Below are 20,360 nucleotides of genomic sequence, written 5' to 3' on the forward strand. Positions count from 1 at the left end.
ATGTCGGACTCGAGCAGAACCGTTGAAGATGTGAGGATGGTCCTGAAGTCTCGCAGAGAGTGTGAGCCGCAGGATATAATGACGTTCTATGATAAATGGGGAGCAAACTATGAAAAGGTCGGTTAAGTCTCGACAGATGTTATCCAAAAATTAAAATCCTTGTTAACGTCTTTCGTCAAGACTTGACACTGCTTTGTCTTGTCTTTTGCACTGATTGATGTATTTTTTCTTGGCACCATATGCTGACCTTTTGCACTTCATGTTGCCTGCCTTGTCTAGTTGAACAACTCTTATACCATTCCCACTTTGCCAACAAACTGTCACACGGATTTTAAATTACAAATATTAGTAATCACACAAACACACAAAAACAAACTTGTTCTCTCTCTAGTTCTTTTCTTTTTTCTTTTCTTTTTTACAGCCTTACCTATGAGAAAATGTAACGTAACATGTTTCACATTACCGCTGACTAAGGCACATGATGGGGGTTTGGATATTTGACGGTGAACATCATGTCTTCAACAGGATCTCGACATCTTGGACTACCAAGGGCCAAATCTGGTGGCAGATTTCATTTCTTCCAACTTCAGTGGGAGTCGAGAGGAAGCCCGTGTTCTGGACGTTGCCTGTGGGCCTGGGCGGTTTGCTAAAGTGGTGAGGCTGCGTCCCTAAAAGTCCACTGCTGATAATCATCAACACCAAGTGGCTATAATGTCACAGTGAAAATCCAGTGTCAGGTTATACACCAGTGTGAAGGGTTCAGTAATTAATATAATAATCTTCCCTTCCACAAAGCAATTATTAGCACAGTTACAAAGCGCCTTTTATAAAATGCTTTGCAATATAATTGCCAGTCTGTCTCTTTGTCCCTCCTCTCCACAGTCACAGTCCTATTAGCCACTTTCCATCCATCCACCAGATGCCCTCAGACTTTTTCCCCCAGACTTCCCCATTTACCTGTTCCCTCATCGTCCCAGCAGTAACCCGATCTTCTATTTTGTTTTTTTGTAGTATGGAGTCTGCCACTCCCAATTCATATTAAGGAATTCACCGAACACGATACAGCACGTAATCCAGTGCAGTTTCATCAACCTCATACGTTTACTGTTCTGCTCTCCTTGCACAGTTTCAGAGCTGCATTAACTCACTGCTAATGCAAACCGATTATTTACCACTGCCGCTGCTCGTCGATTACCAAGTAGCAGCCAGTTTCCAGCAGAAAACTGCAGAAATGAGTGGTTGGTTTTAAAAAGAGGACAACGTCAGTGTCAATATCAGACTTGTTCCCGTTCCCCTTCCGTGCGTAGATGAGTGACCTCGGCTTCAGACACTTTGTGGGAATCGACTGCAGTAAAGGAATGCTGGAGGAAGCCGTGAAGACTGGTCTCTATGAAGACCTCAGACTGGCCAACCTGGGAAGTGAACCGCTGCCTGCACAAGCTGGTACAGTACATGCATACATATATATGTACACTGTATATATTCAGTAGATATATAGTCATATGCTTTAGAAACTGATCCTCATAGCCATTCACCTTAAACTGTGAACAATAGCCTAGTGGTATATTACGTTTACATTTTTATGGAAACAATACTCCAATTTTCTTCCAACATAAATTTGCTGTTGTCATTCCCATTCAGAATCAGAATCAGAATCAGAAATACTTTATTGATCCCCGGGGGGAAATTGTACAGTACCAGTGCTCCCATTCAAGAGTAAAGTAGCATAATTTAGAACTAAAAGTATGTACAAATAGAAAAATAAGAAATAGAAAATAAAAAATATACACATTTACAGTATTTAAGTGAACAATGAGGTAAAAAATATATATATATATACAATAACAATGTATATGTATGTATGTGTTGCACTGAAGTGTATGACTATATATCTATTGCACTGTCAATAGACACTATTGCATTGTCTGCCCCCTTCTCTTATCTCTGTATCGCTCTTCCCTCCCTCCTCATCCTCTCCTGGTTCAGGTATGTTTGATGTGGTGGCGATGATCGGTGCGCTGCAACCTCATCTTGTACCATTCAGTGTTTTGAGGGAGTTGTGCCACGTCACTAAACCAGGTAACCAACTACAGCTCCCATCAGGCTTTGTGTTACTGTACTTTTGCACGCACAGTTTTTGATGCAGTGGGCATTTTAAAAGACATTTTGTGTGTGCATGTTTTTCAAGTTATTTTCAAATGTCGATCCCTGGGATTGGTATTAAGGAAACTTGATATGATCACCACATCAATTCACACAGGTGTTGCAAAGTCCACTTAAACAAACATCCCGATGGATTTTCGTATCTTTTCCTCCAGGTGGCCTGATTTGCCTGACGAAGACTCAACACAGAACTGATTCTAAAGACTCAACTGTCGCTGTGGAGAGAGAGCTGCAGCTCCTGGAGGAGGAAGGACTGTGGACCTGCACGGGGATCAAGAAGTCTGACAGATACATGAAAGATACGAGTGTGACAGACAGGGAAGATACGCAGGATGAGAGCTTTATCAGTGGAACGCTGTACCTGTTCAGGAAACCCCTCATGTGATTCCGCATCATGAGAATTCATCAGATTTGTTTTAAATCCCATAGAAATCAATAACTCAGAAGTGGTAAAAAAAAGAAAAGAAAAAAGATTGAAACAATGAAGCTGTCATTGTGCACATCTTTATCATGCAAGTTTGATGTATTCAGAGTATTTTGTCCTCTATGAAATAAATATCGTTGAAAATGATACAAATAAGACAATTGTTTGTTTTTCACCAGAAGAACATGCTACAATGCCAACTCCAGACCCGGCAATTCATTTTTGTCCTCTGTAGGGGACATGACTCTGAGACCTCTAAGTCAAGCATAATTTATAGAATCTATCTGAATCATACTGTCCCTTTTAAGAGGACACTATGGGTTCTCATTTGATGGCCCAGTTGTGGGGGTGGGGCCAACACAGCACATGCACTGTCTTTTCAAAATGGCAGGAATTTCAACTTCCACATTTTATGCCAACAAGAGAGGTAAATCATCATTTTTTTCCAGATATCATGTTTCTGTTGCTAAAAATCAAGTTGTTTCTTTCAAATAAAAGCCTTGGCTTCCATTTAGTAAGATTTTTAAAAAGTCACAGTAATTTTAACCCTTTCATAACACAACTTTTATTCAATGTCCTTTGTAGTGGACATCAGGACTTACTAACCTCCATTTGTAATACATCAGGGAGCAGAGGGCAAAGTGAGGTAGAGAGGATTTTGTTAAGAATTGTGGAAGGAGATTCTGATTTAGAGCTGCCTAAAGATGAGGTAAAGGAGGGCCAGAGAGAGGAGGAAGATGAAAGCTCAGAGGAGGATACTGCAGCTGTTGAGGAGCCTGAGCCCAAGCCAGGGAAAAGTGATGATACACATCGTGTGTTATGGATCAGGAGCAATGTGTAAGCTAGGGTTTTGAAGTTTATTGCTATTACAGTGTGTAGAAAGGGAAATGAGAGCAGTTTTAGTTCACACTGTTGATGACTGTTGATTTGGCATCATGTTTAACTAACCCTGTTTGGTAGATTGAAGAGTTTGAATGTCAGAATTTCATTTACTTTAATGTTCACGACATGAAAATAATTTTTAAAAGAAATCCACTCAAAAATGAATTCATTATCATAAAATTACATCATTACATTCTGTATGAAGCAAGTCCCGATGTCCACTACAAGGGACAGTCAATAAAAAATCAATAAACAATATTTTTGAAAAAAAAATTGTTGCAACATGTTTCTTTAAACCACAATACTTAAATTATCATAAAAAAAGCAAAAAAGCAAAACCTTTTTTCCTCTGGGTCTCAGGAGAACCTTTAAGGAAGAATAAAGTTGGGTTTTAAGTGAAGCCTGTTGCACAAGTTGTGGATCAGTGAAACTCACTTTGCGAGATTCTCGCATGCTCACACCCAGTGCAGCTGTACCTGAATCAGTTTCCACAGAGATAAGGGACCATATTCAGTCCTGCCCATCAGCATTCCCCGCTGGGCTTCCCCCCATGCCCCGGGCCTGAAAACCTCCTCCCAGCGGTCCAAAGCTCCTGTGCTAGTAGTGTAAACACTAACTCTCCCCCATGCTCAGAGCTCCCAGTCCGGGCAGAGTCGGCTACTCGGACCACCAGCTTCAAGACTCCACTCCTTTTTTTCCAACCTAACTCTTGTCTCATTTGTTGTCTGATTAACAGTAAATTCATCAAATTCAGTGCCCCATATGCCATTTTCCAAGCTACTGTAGGTTTCCGTGGGAACACAGCCGTTTTTTCATCTAAAGTAGGTTGGAAAAACGATAGAAGCACCCAGGGCACACGACGTGTCTTCACTTTGCCAGGTTTGAAGTTGGACTGTCTCGACATGTCGGACTCGAGCAGAACCGTTGAAGATGTGAGGATGGTCCTGAAGTCTCGCAGAGAGTGTGAGCCGCAGGATATGATGACCTTCTTTGATAAATGGGCAGCAAGCTATGAAAAGGTCAGTAAGGTTTCATACTTTTTTGACTAGTTGAGTCGAGTATAATGCATGCTTATGCATGCTTATACCATACCCACTTTGCCAACAAACTGTCACACGGATTTTGAATTACAAATATTACTCGATCTTCCCACTGGCGATAGCACACATATCACCTGTCGCTCTTTCCCACACACAGTGGATCTCATCTCTCTCCCCTCCTCATCCTATCCCTCTTTCACAGATGTGTGCAAACACACAAAAACACACTTGTTCTCTCTCTAGTTCTTTTTTTTTTTTTTTTTACAGCCTTACCTATGAGAAAATGTAATGAAACACATATTTCACATTACCGCTGACTAAGGCACATGATGGGGGTTTGGATATTTGACTGTGGACATCATGTCTTCAACAGGATCTCCACGTCATGGACTACCAAGGGCCAAATCTGGTAGCAGATTTCATTTCTTCCAACTTCAGTGGGAGTCGAGAGGATGCCCGTGTTCTGGACGTTGCCTGTGGGCCTGGGCAGTTTGCTAAAGTGGTGAGGCTGCGTCCCTAAAAGTCCACTGCTGATAATCATCAACACCAAGTGGCTGTAATGTCACAGTGAAAATCCAGTGTCAGGTTATACACCAGTGTGAAGGGTCTTGTCCAGTAATCAATATAATAACCTTCCCCCCTCTATAGAGTAGGGTTTGTCTTCCCACTCTGGATCCACATCAAGGGACTCACTGGATGCAGCATGCAATGCTAAGTTACTACTGTTTCAATTCAACTGATGAAACACATTGTGGCTTTTATTCTGAAGGAGCGTCAGGAAATGCAACGCATTTGTCACCAGGGTTAGCGCTGAATGCTATTGGTTATCAAACATTCATCTACAAAACAAGATATCGGTCATTTTAGATGAAAAGCTGCAGGCGACAAGCTGCAGAACCTCCAGCTCCTCAGCAAGATAACCAACTTTACTGTTGAACTGTTGTTGTGTGGAATCAGATGGTGATTCATTATTTTTGACTGATTTCTTTATTAAAACAGGTTGGTTGCTTGTAAACAGGTACTTCAGTTGCTACTCTACTGTATTTCTGACAAAGTAGCTGCTCAAGTAGCGTTTACTGTATTATTAAATCGCACTTGCGATTACCATAGTAACCATGGCTGCCACCAAATCAACCAGGACTGAAGGGTTACAACCTTAAGAGCTTTAGTAACGGCTGATCACCAAGTAGAAGAGGACAATGTCAGTGTGAATATCAGGCTTGTTTGTGTGTTCCTCTGCTGTGCGTAGATGAGTGAACTTGGCTTCAGACACTTTGTGGGAATCGACTGCAGTAAAAGAATGCTGGAGGAGGCCGCTATGACTGGTCTCTATGAGGACCTCAAACTGGCAATACTGGGAACTGAACCACTGCCTGCACAAGCTGGTACAGTACAGTGTGTGTGTGTGTATATATATACATCATATATACGTCATATCAGCTATAGTGATTGATAGCCATTCATCTAAAAATGTGAATTAGCAGTTTGAAAGATTTTGTCCAACTCTGATCATGGCTTTGCCTGGAAACTCACCAGCTCAGTGGCGGAATCTGTCTGAGGAGCAGAGGCCAAAAAAAAAAAAGGGCACCAGCTGCATGCAGTGGAGCACCAGTACGCAGAAAGTCGTGATGCATTTATGATGACATACATTTGCTTTTGTCTTTCCCCTTCGCTTATCTCTTTATTATTCTTCCCTCCCTCCTCATCCTCTCCGGGTTCAGGTATGTTTGATGTGGTGGCGATGATCGGTGCGCTGCAACCTCATCTTGTACCATTCGGCGTTTTGAGGGAGTTGTGCCACGTCACTAAACCAGGTAACCAACTACAGCTCCCATCAGGCTTTATGTTACTATACTTCTAATGCAATTTGCGTGTTCATGTGTTGTTTTCAAATGGATCCCTGGGATTTGTATTAAGAAACCTGATATCATCATGATCTCACACAGACCAGTCCACTTAAACAAACATCCCGATGGATTTTCGTATCTTTTCCTCCAGGTGGCCTGATTTGCCTGACAAAGACTCAACACAGAACTGATTCCAAAGACTCAACTGTCGCTGTGGAGAGAGAGCTGCAGCTCCTGGAGGAGGGAGGACTGTGGACCTGCACGGGGATCAAGAAGTCTGACAGATACATGAAAGATACGAGTGTGACGGACAGGGAAGATACGCAGGATGAGAGCTTTATCAGTGGAACGCTGTACCTGTTCAGGAAACCCCTCATGTGATTCCGCATCATGAGAATTCATCAGAATCACAGGCACAAAATAAAAAACACAAAAGAAAGGAAATCAATAACTCAGAAGTGCAAAATTGTTGAAACAATGAAGCTATTATTGTGCACATCTTAGACGTATTTGTCTCTGCTTTTCTTTTTTTTAATAAATAACAGTGTAAATGATACAAATAAGACACTTGCGTCTTTTTCACTACAAAAAATGCTACATGCCAGGATGCTACATGCCCCCCCCCCCCCCCACACACACACACACACACACACACACACACACACACACACAACGTACCAGTGGACCCCTTACTGCAGTGGTCAAGCATTCAGCAGGGATGGAAGATAGAATATAGATAGAAATGCAGAATCCTGCATCCTTGACGTTAGCCAGGTCACCTGAGGAAGTGCTGCGTTTCACCTTTTCTTACATCACAGTCAAATGTGCGCTTTCGACTACAATCGTCACTCAGTGGCTTTTCGCCTTGACGTAAATTCCACCGCTGCCACGGCGAGTATCACACAGTCTGACGTTGCTTCTGCCAAAGTAAATGTGGAATGGCTGGAGACTGAAATTACAAGTTTTGGAGACACCCATGCGAAACGCAGGGACACTACGCAGGCGTCAAAACCTGGCCGCCATCAAAACTGACCAGGTCGATTTAACGGCTAACACTGATCGTCTTTTGTCAATCGGAGGACTCCACATGATAACCCTCTGTATCTTGGAAGGGGATGACGCTATTTTATTCCTGCAATGCCATTCACCAGAGATGGAGCCATCAGGTTTACTCTGCGACTCTGTTCTCGTTACCAAATCATCACTTGCTGACATACCTGCGTCTTATCATCTCATCAGTCATTCAGTGTATATAACCAGCTCACCAGCCGATTCCCTTTGCCAGGTCGTAAAAGAAAAAAAAAAGGTAATTTGGTTACAGACAAACTAAAATGGGGGATAATACAGCTTTTGTAAAACCATAAAGAACAAAAAAAAAAAAAAAACACTTCAGGTTCCACAGTTCAGGGACAAATAAAAAGCACTTCTTGTGCCATCTTTTCTCGTGACCCGTGATGACGTGGGTCAATGGAAAAGATTGTTTTGTGGCAACAGAGAGAGGAAAATAAAAACAGGTTTGAGTGGCTGGAGTGTAGGGCCAGAGGTGAGGACTGGGGCTCAAGATGAAATTGGGACTTGGGGACAGACCTGTGAGAGTGCAGAGGTTTTTCTTGAGTAAAAAAAAGACTGATCAGAAGCCTCAGGCTGAGGAGTGGTTAGTGGTGTGCAAGGGTGTGAGAGCTCAATGCGAGAGTTTGCGCTGGGACAGAGAGCCAATGCTGGATTCAGGCTATGTTGTGGGTTTGTGTGCTGCGGAACAGGACTTGAAATGAGCTGTCAGGCCTGTCAGGGGGCACCCGAGGTGTAACGGCGACTTCTTTTGTTTGATTCTCCGTACTCTTGCAAATATTTTTCAACCACGTTCGTTTCCAAGTCATTTCTCATAAAAAAGACAGCACAGATGAGCCTTTGTTTTATTTAACAACATTTCAGACGAGTTTCCTTGAAAGTCACGCAAGTTTGGGGGTGAAGAAAAGGGGGTGAAGTCTTCCGGAAAGCTGAGTGGAGCTGCCCCAGGTTGCCTTTGTTTACTCACGGGACACCCTGTTTTTTTACTTTTTAGGGCAAAGATTTTCAGAATAACCCAGTTAACGCGGAGAAACCAGTAATTCATTGTGTGAACTCAGTACATTTTACCACCATTAGAGGCTTTATCATTTGAACCAGGCTCCAGGTGATTATTCTTAGTAGGTTCATCTCTACCAGCAGCATTTCTTTTCCTTTTTTCTGAGCTCCGCTTTATGCTTGTAAGGCTGCAGGAGATTTTAGCCTGCCATGCCGACAGATTCATCTACAAGCTCCTGCTGAAGTCTTCACTTTTGGCACCTACTATAACACTAACCTAGCCAATCCTATCATAATTCCGACATAGATAATTCTTTTGTATAGTAGAACAAAATAGTTTGCACTGTTCACTAGCTGGGAACAGGTGGCACCTGCTCCTCAAGTAGCACTTGCCAACTCCACCTAGGGCCTGCAGGGCAGCTGTGTCTGTGCTTTCTACTCATATGTTAGCTGTGAGATATTGTCATGAACGCACATTACATGTTATGCTTAACCCTAACAGGTTTCATGATCATTTCTGCTTTGGCCTCATTAAGAGTCTTTAAGAATGCACATCAAATCTGTATTTTTAACAGGCAATTTAAAATGAAATCAGTACAGTACGAAAATGGTTATAAACAGAAACCATGCACACTGAGCCCAATGCATTTTTTTTTTTAATTTGCATTTGATGGTGCAAAGTTGGAACACGGGGGGAAGTTTCCATCCCTCACCACAGACACCAATTCTAATAGTGGTACCTGCTCGGTGTGCGCATTTTGAATTAATTTGGCAATTATGTGAGAGGGCGAGAAACCCGGTGAGGTTTCTAGTCCCTGTCACTGACTTCTACTGGTTGGCTGAAGTACCTGCACGGTTGAGGCTGGATCAAGGGTTACAGTATAACATCTTTCCCATGTGTTACGCCTCACCGGTGAAGCTCATCAGTTGCAGGTGAACAGAAGCAGCTGGCGCTGCCACGTGTCATGGAGGTCACACATGATTGTCTGCGTCCTCCCCTGGCCAACAGTAGAGTTAGTGGTGGCAAGAACTACAGCGGAGAGTGGATTGCACTTTCAACTTAGAAGTGGAGAAAATATCTGCAAAACTTACCTTTTTCGATTCTGGTAAACATTATCTGAAGCCGGTGTCTGTGCCTTGTGAGACAGCAGACATGTTCCTGGTGCTTGTTTTCTGCATTAGCAGAAGGAAGTGTTACATTGGAATTCTATGGAGCACAGCACACGACACAGCGGGCCTCTGAGTCGCTCGTCAACAAACAGGAGAATATGGCCGCATTCTGTGAATTACTCAAAGGGACAGATGAAAATACAAAGGCCAGTCGGAACAGATTTATTACAGATTGTGCTGTCAAAACACTGAGCCACATGTATAAATGAAATACCTGGAGAGGTGGCAAACTGGGATGATTGATAGCAAACATACTAACACAAAAGCAGGCAGGTAAAAAAAGAAAAAAAAAAAAGCACACACAAAGAGTTATACATACACATACGCACGCATTCTCAAAAGATATACAGTCCTGTCACTGGTGTTGATATGGCTTCTCTACCTGCCTACAAGAATAATGACTGGGCTGAGACAGTTTTCCTGTAATCCATAGGTACCTGCACCCTGCTCATCTCCTTGCCTTCATACATCTGTCTTCCCTGCTGAAGAGTCCAGGATGATTTCCTCCAGAGAGTGTATTAATGTCTGTCTGGAGAAGAGAGACGACTGGCTCCTCTGTTCGTGTATGATTTGGTTCTCTCTTTTTTTTTTCGGCTGTAGGTGAAACAACAAAAACATTACAATTTCAAGCCAAGCACAGTTTCAATGGAGGCCTGATGAACCGTTGTGGACCTCCTTCCTTTGCTTGTGATATTCAGACTGAGTCGCCAATTTGGAACGGGGCGGTTATTTCGCTCTAACCATCTCCAGCATCCTCGTCAGGCAACACAGAAGCTGCACATGTGGTGTTTATGATCATCTAGCCCTGCATTTATCATGCTGGTCAAAGTGACATGTGCGTACAACATGTGGAGCTTCATTTAATTATTTATCATTTAATTGTCCCGTGCGCTCCGGACTGCGTGGCCGTCAAACCCCTCAGCTTCTTTTATTCAACCTCCATCAAGGATCAAAAATGACGGACCTGATCCAAAACAGATCCAAGGAAAAGCTGATGTGCATCAGCTCATTGAAGACCCAATCTGAAAGGAGAATTAAACCCAAGGAAAAATGTTCACAGTTCGCACTCTCAAAAAACTTTTGCGGCTGCAATGTTTGAGCTCAAAATTTCAAAACCCATTTATCCCAAACAACAGAAAGCCATTAGAAACTATTTTTCTTTTTCCAAAACATATGGCAAGATCTGAAAAAAACCCCATTATTTTTGAAGATGCACCTTCACCACATTCTCTGGTATTTGCTCTTTCAGTTGATTCACAACATCCTCAATAGCTCCGTCAATTTCATCCACACTTTTTTCTCCCACATTGTTCGGATTCTGTCTGTGGCACAGTAACCTGCAAAGGCTCTGATAGGCTCGGTGCTGATGGTTCTATTAGTTACTGAGGATTATTCTTCTATCCAAAAACGGAGTCAATTTGCTGCACAGATGGTATGCAACAGTGAATTTCTAAAAACATTGATTTTTGAATAAAAAAACGCCATTTGCCGCGGCAACATAATTCGAACTTACACAGTTAGAGGTGTAAGAGATGGTCTAACAACAACAAGTCAACAAACACATCCTCAGGAAACTTGTCAGCTTGGCGTTCATTGGAGTGTGAAACTCAGCCAGCGGAGCGCATGTTGTCCTGCACCGTGCACAAAGACAGAGCAACAGACCGTATTTCACAAGAAATAGAAAACCTTCCGAGCGGTTGCCGAACCAAATCAGCAGCCTGTTTCTTTAGCTTCCTCTCAGTCTGCACCGTCTGCAATAAAACCTCAGCTCTCAGATTTACAAAGAATAAAGCGTATTATTAAAAAAAAAAAAACAATCCCAACATGTCCATATTACAGTGTATTGGTAAATATTACTATATGACAGACACTTTGTATATTACACTTTGGACGAAACTGTTCCTGCATGTTGAGATTTTAAAGATCCATTTCGTCAAAGTTTTACAGGGATCTTTGGTCCAGATCATGTCTGCAGTGCGACATACAGCGCAAGAGTGACTGTTGTGAGATTGACGCATGGCAGCAAGGGGAGACAGAGACGAACTGAGAGTGGAAACTAAACCTAGCACTGCAGCTTCAGGGCATGAGACGCACGGCACACGGTGGAGACGTCCTCCTCAATGGCTGCTTTAACGGCAGGCAAGAAACTCAATCTGGGGCACGGAATAAAACACTGGGATGGGCCTCAGCAGGTATCTACCATCGAATCCACCAGCAGCACTCCCTGTTGAGATATAACTCAGCTCTTTTATTGTCAAGCGTGCTTAAGTCCACAGGTGAAGCAAGATCAAAACAGTATTCCTGGCGTGCAGCACAGCACGTTATTCCTGTGTGCTTTCTTTGAAATTCTGTTGCAACGGGAGAAAATGAGAATCTACCAAGTGTAGAAACCAGGAATCTTTCTCATCATCGAAACAGAAAAAGAAGGTTTTGTGTATGAGCTATGAAAAACAATATAGCTTTTACATGTGATTACTTTCTAATCCATGAATTCGAACTGGGTGTTGAGCATTACAGAGGCTGGCTGTGAGCGGAGGAGGAGGGTGCAGTTCAGAGAAAAGAGAGATTTTAGAAAGAACACGGAGTCAAGCCTGTATTTCAGCGATAGATTATTCCAGGTGTACAGAGGTAAAGTGTGGATGGTTTGCTTATTGTTATATGTATATATTTATTTGCCTACTGCGCGGCTGACGTGGGAAAGGTATAGTTACCATGTTACTGTTGATACGCATGTTGTCGTTGTCACCTGCCAGCAACACGAACAGAGAGGTCATTATATGCAGACGTCAAGTGGAAGTAACACAATAAGCGTCAGATTATAATATACAATAATATAATAAAATATTAAGCCGTGGGCTGCATAAATCCGATAACATGAAATCAATGTGTTTTTGCTTACTGTGATAATTACGTGATTGCTACATGTGTATTATTCTTACACTAAATAAACAAAAATCTATCAACTGCAAGAACGCTATCAGGCACTGAAAGGTGTCTAACTGCGACATCACTACTCCGTGAATAGCATCCCCGGGCTAACACCCAGGGCCTGTTTCATTAGCAGCCATTTCACCCGGAGGTGAACGGTACACAGTTTGATGAAGATAATACGAGTCTGTTCACAATAAGCTGGTAATAAGGCTAACTGGCAGGATTGTGTGGGCTTGCACTGGGCGAATCCTCGGAGGTCTGGGTGTCAGTTAGGTGGCAGCTCTTGGCCAGGAGCTTCTGAGACAGCAGGTGGTCTTGGTCTTTGCGGACGTGTCCTGTCTCCCAGAGGAAGGTTTTTTTGTTTTGTTTTTTCCCGAACAGGTGGTTGCCTGGGTGGAAATAGGTTGGTGACAGTCCTTGCTGCCCTTTTTCTTCCCGCCGGCGGCATTAGACTGACAGCTTCTGACCTGCTCAGCAGCGCGGACAACACCCTGCAGCTCGGCGTCGGGGGCCAGAGGTGGCCTGCTGATTGATAGGTCTGGAGGGCATCTGAGCATCTCATCTAATTATGATTAATGCCTCGGTGTCTGCTGGATCACAAACTGCAGATGCGTGAAATTAACTTTAATTACTCAGTTTGTACAGTTCAGTTGTTTTTGTTTTGTTTTGCTCTGATAGAACACTGACTGAGCTACTGTGTGGATGAGCTAAACACACCAACCGTTTCAAAATGGCTCAGGGTGTGCATTTAAATGTACTATGTAAATTATATATAGACCCATGGTTTGTTTTCCATTTATGACTCGTAATAACTGAAGCCGTGCATATTTTCAATGTATATTTTACACCTTCACTTGTCCTGCAGTTAAACTTTTGACATGAAAAATATTAGCATTTTTCAGTGAAAGAGAAGAAGTAGAGGTCATGCAACCTGGCGATGCGAGAGTCTTCTTCTCTCAAAAGTGCTGGAAAAACAGATACAGATCTTCTTCTCGGTTACCGCTTGTCTTCATATCTTTCTGCTGAATGCAGATGTTTAATGTAAGCTCACAAAGCCTCACCACCGTTTCTTATCTGGAGCGCTCAACCGCCCATTGTGTTGCCAGAGATGTTATGCCCTCAACTGGCTCATCTCGGTGTGAAAAGCCCATCCTTGGACGTCTACCTACTAAACAGCCCTGTCTTATAGACGGCCTCCCTGATGTTAACATGATAAATACTCTTTTAAAGCCGCATTAAACTGCATCATTTCATGCTGGCTGGCTCAAAGTTGCATATATCACACTTAATGGAGTCATAGGATCCCATGCAATATTCATGAGCTCCTCTCACATTCAGCCGGCTTTATCTAAACATGCTGAGCGCAAAATGTTCTAATACCTGCTCTCTCTCTCTCTCACTCTCTCTCTCGGTCTCTCGGTCTCTCCAGCTCCATTCAGGACGAAGGTTCAGAAGACACAGGGATTGGGTACATTTTACTAATCCATTTCCCTATACTGGACATTCAGGGCCAGATCTAGTGCGACTTTTGCGCCCGTTTTTTCAGAAGCAGATGTGACACATTCTGCCCCAAAACACACATGCTGTATTTACCAAGCAGACACACCTGTTTGTGTGAGGTACGCCTCTCTCCTCATCGCGTATGCATTTAGACATGTTAACAGAGGTTGATGATATATTCCGCTGGATTTAGGTCAGCAGACGGGATACAGAAGAGAAACATGAATTAAATATAGGCTTGTACATAAACTGATTATTAGAAACAAAAACGATTAGGCTGCATGCGATTAGGCTATTATCATTGAGCGAAACTATCTGATTACTGTAATGAACAGGGGGAAAGGTGTTAAGGTTTGTGTTCGTCAAACTCGAATTGGATTTTGATCAATGAATTGCAAAATCGCTACAGGATGCAACTATAATTTTGAGTAATAGTAACAGTTTTTCCTCCCCTCACATGTGTATAAGAAGTGGAAAAATGGTAATTGGTCTCACTCACGTCGCGCTTTTCAATCTTCACACTTCCCAAAGCGCTTTACAGTTAAGTTCTCATTCACACACCGAGCTGCCACGCAAGGTGCTGGTCTCCTTCGGGAGCAACTTTGGGTTCAGCGTCTTGCTCAAGGACACTTACTAACCACTGGCCCACCATGCCGCCCCCATTGGTTAGTGCACTACTGTTTTGAAGCCTGGAGTTTAGCATATTTTTTTTGGAGCCAGAAGTGACCATATTTGGATGAGTCGGTGGAGCTGGCGACCTGACTGCACCTGGCCCCTGCCTATGTCGTGCGAAGTAGCTGCTAAGAAAGTTAGCTTTTAAATGTACTTACTGGAAAAAAACAAACAGCCGACTCCGTAGAGTGTCTTCACACCGGCCAAACGCCACTATCCCAATTAGCAGGTCGCCGTGGTAGCGACTTCAATCACAAGGTAGCCACGCCCTAAAGCATACCGTGCTTTATCATCTATTTTACTCTAAATGGTACCATAATTTACTAAATGAACACCGTGCTGTACTGAGGGAGACTTGAAACTAGCGATTGAGACCATAAACTCATAAACTAAAATGTTTACTGGGGTAATAAATCAAAGTAGTAGGTGGCAGTAGAAGTAGGGTCATTTTCTCATAGATTTCTGTACAATCAGACTACTTTTTGCAACCAGTGGAGGCGCCCCCCTGCTGGCCATTAAAAAGAATGCCGATTTAAGCGACTTAACGCATTGGCTTCACTTTTCCGACCCAGAGGTTGGTGCTTGGTTAATTTTCTTAATATTCTGGCCCCAGAGTATTTGTCTTTTTAGGAATTCCTTGTTTTTTTTCATTTGTTTTTGTTTAGTTTCCTTCCTTGAGGCTGCAATGGAAATCGTTAAAGACAGCTTGGATTAGCATTTTGCAAGGAAATTCAAGAGGCTGAATAGCTACTCAGCATGGAGACCCATTACGTTTCACTTATATCCGGAGATAATCCCTCTGGGGGATTCAAATCACACAAGGTCCCCAGGTAATTCCGGCCCATTCCAAAATACCATTTGGCATGTAGCCTAACAGAGTTGTCTCTGTGTGGATGCTGTTAAACAAACCACCAGCATGTTGCTTTCATGCTGCAAGACAACGATCCACAAATACGGCAATGCAGCAACAGAAACCTTTTTATTTCTGCTCGGGCATTAATGGTTCTGTTTGTGCATTTACGCCTGAATTTCAATAAAATGGTTAAGCAGTAGATAAATCAAATTCAAATCCAAGATTCATTTTAATGGCAGGGATTAAATGTGTTTCTTTCCAATCCAATATGACTGACTATAAAGCTGACTATGGTCACTATTTATCACCATCCTATTTATTATTTCACACAGGGGTTTTGCATAGCTGCGCATACTCCTGACTTTCCACACCATGATACATTTCAGACTCCAGAATTTATGTCCTCCCCTGCTTGAGTTTACATAAACATATTTCAGGATGTTATGGTGCACCGCTTTATGAGAGGAGAGGTGCATTGTGGGGAGGTGTGAGCGTTGTTTACTATTGTGCTTGAAGTGCTCCAAGCAGAGTCCCATGGAAAAGGAGCGGCAATAACGAAAGTAATTTACAGTGATGAAGAACGCTCTCTCGGTTAATGTTTTGGAATAAATGCTTCAAGGCAACGGTGTGGACCATTTGTGGAGTTTATCTGTGGATTTATGGACAGTTGCTGAAGTTGAAGGCCTTCCCTTAAAGGGTTATTGTTGTGCTTCATCAGGTGAAGTTAGTGTCAGCCATCTGGGCGGTGGAGCTTATTCAAACAGACTCCTGTGTTTCTCTGAACTATAATAAGGAGAGTGTGCTTTCCATACTATTGTCTATTTGGATTTTACTGTATGTGCTGCAGGTCAGTGAGGACGCCCTGATCTTGTTCAAGATTTGTCAGCACGTTCAGAATGCGAATATGCAGTCTGACCTCACGGGAAGTACAGTCTTCTCTACGATGATAAATGTCATGGTAAAAAGTATGGACTCACGCAGAGTCCGTTTCTTTGTTTACATTTAAGCAAATGAAACTCTATCCCAAACTGCAAACTAATTCAGCCTCACCCTGATTAAAAATCCTTTCCGTGACTCAAAGTTCCGTTGCACATTTTTCCAGAGGTTTGCGCTCCACGCACTCCATGACAACTGGGCATATGCCATCTGCTGAGGAAGACCATGAGCTGCAGTTGAAAGTTGCAGAGGTGGCACGAGAACCTTGAGCTTTTTTTTTTTTTTTTTTTTTTCCTTCATCAAACTGCTGCTTCTGAGGTCAAGAATGAACTTTCACACTCAACTGAGCCAAAAATGTTTTAACTAAGGTTTAAACTACTTGTTTTTCATAAAACTCTAGCACCGGTCAAGGACGTTCTGCGATACCTGTGCAAGACAACTACGGTATGGTTGACGGCAGGCAGAGGTCCTGGTTGTGGCAAATAAATTATGGTGAAGGTACGGTTAGGGTTATGCATCTAAAACACCTGGTTCACAATTTCCCCAATTTCCCCCCCGGCGATCAATAAAGTATTTCTGATTTCTGATTTCTGATTAAGGACGCAAACTCTGGACTCCGACATGAAAGTCAGACGTGCTACATGCCCACCCACCTGCATTGGCACTGAATATAAGTCGCGAGGTGCGGAACAATCCAATATAGACGTTGTTCCTGACGACACTGGGCTGGGAAACTTCACTGCGCCGTGTCAACGAGGTAGATTCCCTCAGAGGGCAGAGCTAATGAGCAGGACCTTCAATATTACATAGATGTTTCAATGTTTTGTCTCTCACTTAGTTTGACTGACAAACAGTCCGAGTCTCACTGTACCCAGTGAATTCCTGTGGAAGCCCACAACGTGACATTTTCTCGACCTTTACATTCGTTGTAAGTGAGAGCATAGGACTCTACCAGCACATGAAAAGAAAGACACCCCACTCCCACTGAAACTATATGAACGCATTCATATATATTCATTTCTATATATTAATATAGATTTTTCAGAGGATATTAATGCCATCCAAAAGCCTCCTTTTCATTTTCCACTAAGCCTTAGGGAATACGTCTGGTAGGTAAGCATTTATGAACTTTGAAGAATTATGTTTCTTCCTCCGTGTTTTTATTGATGTTCTGATTCAGCTTAAAATATGTGAATGTCTCATCACTGCTGATTCATCTTTATTGTTGAAAAAGATTTTATTTTTTCTCTCAATAGATTTTTCCTGTAATTACATACAGCAAAATTAGTCTTCTGTACCAACAACAATCCTACATTTAATCTCTTAGTCTCCTCAGGGAGAATTGAATTTATACTCAAATGGAGTTTAAGCATTTTTCCCAATCTGCACCTGATAGAGAGCTGATTTCCAAGATCATCCACAATATAGGGTTAGTTTTCACATGCAGAATATTCTCTATATAAACATTTTGTTTTGAGAACATAATGTATTGATAGACGGGTAAAAAAAAATCCAAAGATATACTTAATAAATAAAACAACTGGGTATGATCCGAACAGAAGAGCTTTGTGGCCAAGATGTCAGCGTTAACTGGACATGACTTATTGTAGTGTCCACTTGTCCTCAGTGTGCCCTTGTGATTCAGAGCACCATCATACAAGATAAGAAATGACCCCCGAAAAAAAACAAAAAAAAACAAAACACAGATAAACTCTCAGTGTGGGCAGCAGATTAGTCAGTGCCCTCCCTAAGAGGTTCAGATAAGCATGAAAACAGCAGAGTCTACAAACAGTCGTCTGAACACACAACAATTAGGAGCTCACATATTACAAATCCTTCAACGTGGGTTTGTCTGAATCTTTTGGGCTTTTCGTAGTTGATTAAGCCTTTATTTCATTTAACTGAGATCAAAAAAAAAGCTCAATCACAGAAGAGCGGCAAGATTACGCGCGCTTACAATGTGTGATTACAATCTTGATCTTTAGTACTTCCCAACATTAGGCTGCATATCCAGTAGTGCCCATATCTCGGTCTGTTAAAGCCCCTTATTTGTACTTAAAGCTGATAATGCATTAAAGTCAGAGTCAGATACACGTCAGCATCCCAGGACTGGATGGAAACCAGTGTTTGGCTCAAGGACCCTTCAGTGGGTTAAATGCTTGTCAAGACAAGTGACTGTACTGTACTATATCTCTATAAACAAGTGCAATACAGTACAGAGCCTGGCAGATATCATGGCAGAGAGATTATCATAGCTAACTGTGGAGGCCAAGCTTTAATCTAGGCTTCTGTTATTCATGCAAAATGTAATGTGGAATAATGCACCACACTCACGTGAAAAAGTAGAATATACTGGTTTGAGCAATGGTCATCTATCTATATAGAGCTTCTTCTAACTGGAAGGTTTTCTTTCAAAAAGACAAAGACAAACTTTCTTTCTAATAACTTATTATTATTATTATGTTATTGATGTTTTACTTTCAATCTAAGCTTCTGCTACCTCTTTACATGGAGAGCAATTTCACTTATTTTCTGATCTTTATACTATACCTTTTTTTTTTTGATGTTTTATTGATGCTGTGTGATTTTAAATAGTTGTTTGTTTACCTTTATTGTGGTTATTGCTTTTGTGTGGAACCCAAGAAGACTAGTGACCACTTTGTGGAACCTAATGAGGATCCAAATAAAGAATAAAATATTTTATAATTCATGCCAACAACAGACTCGTGCACAAATTAGCAGTTTGTACCCTCAGATTAGTTACAGCTCACTTAATGTAGCTATCTATTAACAAACAGCTGTCTATCTGTCCATTCAGGTTAGTGGTTGCCTCGCAAAGATGACAAGACTCTGGCACATCACTGCTGCCTGTTGTTGTCGTTCACCAAGACATAGTTACAGTTACGATTCCCACGTGAAACAAGCGCTACCACCAGAACTGTTGTCTCTGCATTTCTGTTTTGCGGATTAAACAAAGTGGATAAAACGTGCTGTTTAGTGAGCTTAAGTAAGTGTTGGCACGCACGTTTTTTTTAAACTTTAGACAGAGCCAGGCAAGCTTTTCTCCAACCGCTGCCAGCATTTATGCTAAGCTACCACTTTTTAGGCCGTGCAAGTCATTTTCATTTGAATATATAAGCGCCATGTTAGCATTTCGGTATCAAGTTATACAAATACATCCACGTAAAGCACATAGACTCTCAGCAAGAAAGTGTATAATTGTGATATCGCAGATGCAGCTATTCCTTTATCTCTCAGCATGAAGTCATCACAGTTATTCCGTTTGCTCTTGTTCCTTGTCCTCCCTTCTCTTTCAGTGTTTCAGCACTTGTTGTTTACTGACCACGATCAAAGTTACCAGCACATGACCAGCTGATCCCTGCTGGGCTCCATGGGAGTTTTATATACGATCAGACGATATATCTTTGTGCATGGCCAGCTTTACAGTGGGACATCCAGGCTGTGTCGGAAAGTCCGAAAACCTTATAGTGTTCAGGGGGGAAAAAGAACATCCAGCTCCCCGGACTCTCATTTAATCTAGCTCACACACATACCTGCACTCACACACACACACACACACACACACACACACACACACACACACACACACACACACAGTTTGGTTTGATCCCTCCTGGGGAGTAATTACAGGGCCTGGTCCATCTGGGAGCCCCCTCACCGCTACACACACCCACTCAGCGGCAACAGAAAGCACAGCACTCGATTGTTGCTGAATGAGTCACCAAAATATTTCGAGGGGGGAACTCAGCGGCATGAGATCCAAACAGGAGATCTCAGGATAAAAGGTCAGCTCATACTCCAAGACAGCTCCATTTTTCCCAGGCATCAAAAAAAAGGTCAAGCTCACCAGGTTTCCT

At 42.3% G+C, this 20,360-nt stretch overlaps 2 protein-coding genes across 2 annotated transcripts; both read left to right on the forward strand.

The window, feature by feature from the left end:
• On the forward strand, nt 1-2,548 carry LOC139287795 (methyltransferase-like protein 27). Its single transcript, XM_070908970.1, has 5 exons — nt 1-117; nt 526-654; nt 1,308-1,443; nt 1,987-2,079; nt 2,319-2,548. The coding sequence occupies exons 1-5, from the start codon at nt 1-3 to the stop codon at nt 2,546-2,548; spliced, it is 705 nt and encodes a 234-aa protein (XP_070765071.1).
• A 1,823-nt stretch (nt 2,549-4,371) lies between these two features.
• Nucleotides 4,372-6,737, forward strand: LOC139287796 (methyltransferase-like protein 27). The gene is made up of 5 exons (XM_070908971.1): nt 4,372-4,488; nt 4,883-5,011; nt 5,759-5,894; nt 6,231-6,323; nt 6,508-6,737. Exons 1-5 carry the CDS (start codon nt 4,372-4,374, stop codon nt 6,735-6,737), a joined length of 705 nt encoding a protein of 234 aa, XP_070765072.1.
• The last annotated feature ends 13,623 nt before the right edge of the window (nt 6,738-20,360 follow it).

This window comes from Enoplosus armatus, chromosome 7, assembly GCF_043641665.1.
Source record: "Enoplosus armatus isolate fEnoArm2 chromosome 7, fEnoArm2.hap1, whole genome shotgun sequence".
In the NCBI taxonomy this organism is placed as follows: Eukaryota; Metazoa; Chordata; class Actinopteri; order Centrarchiformes; family Enoplosidae; genus Enoplosus; species Enoplosus armatus.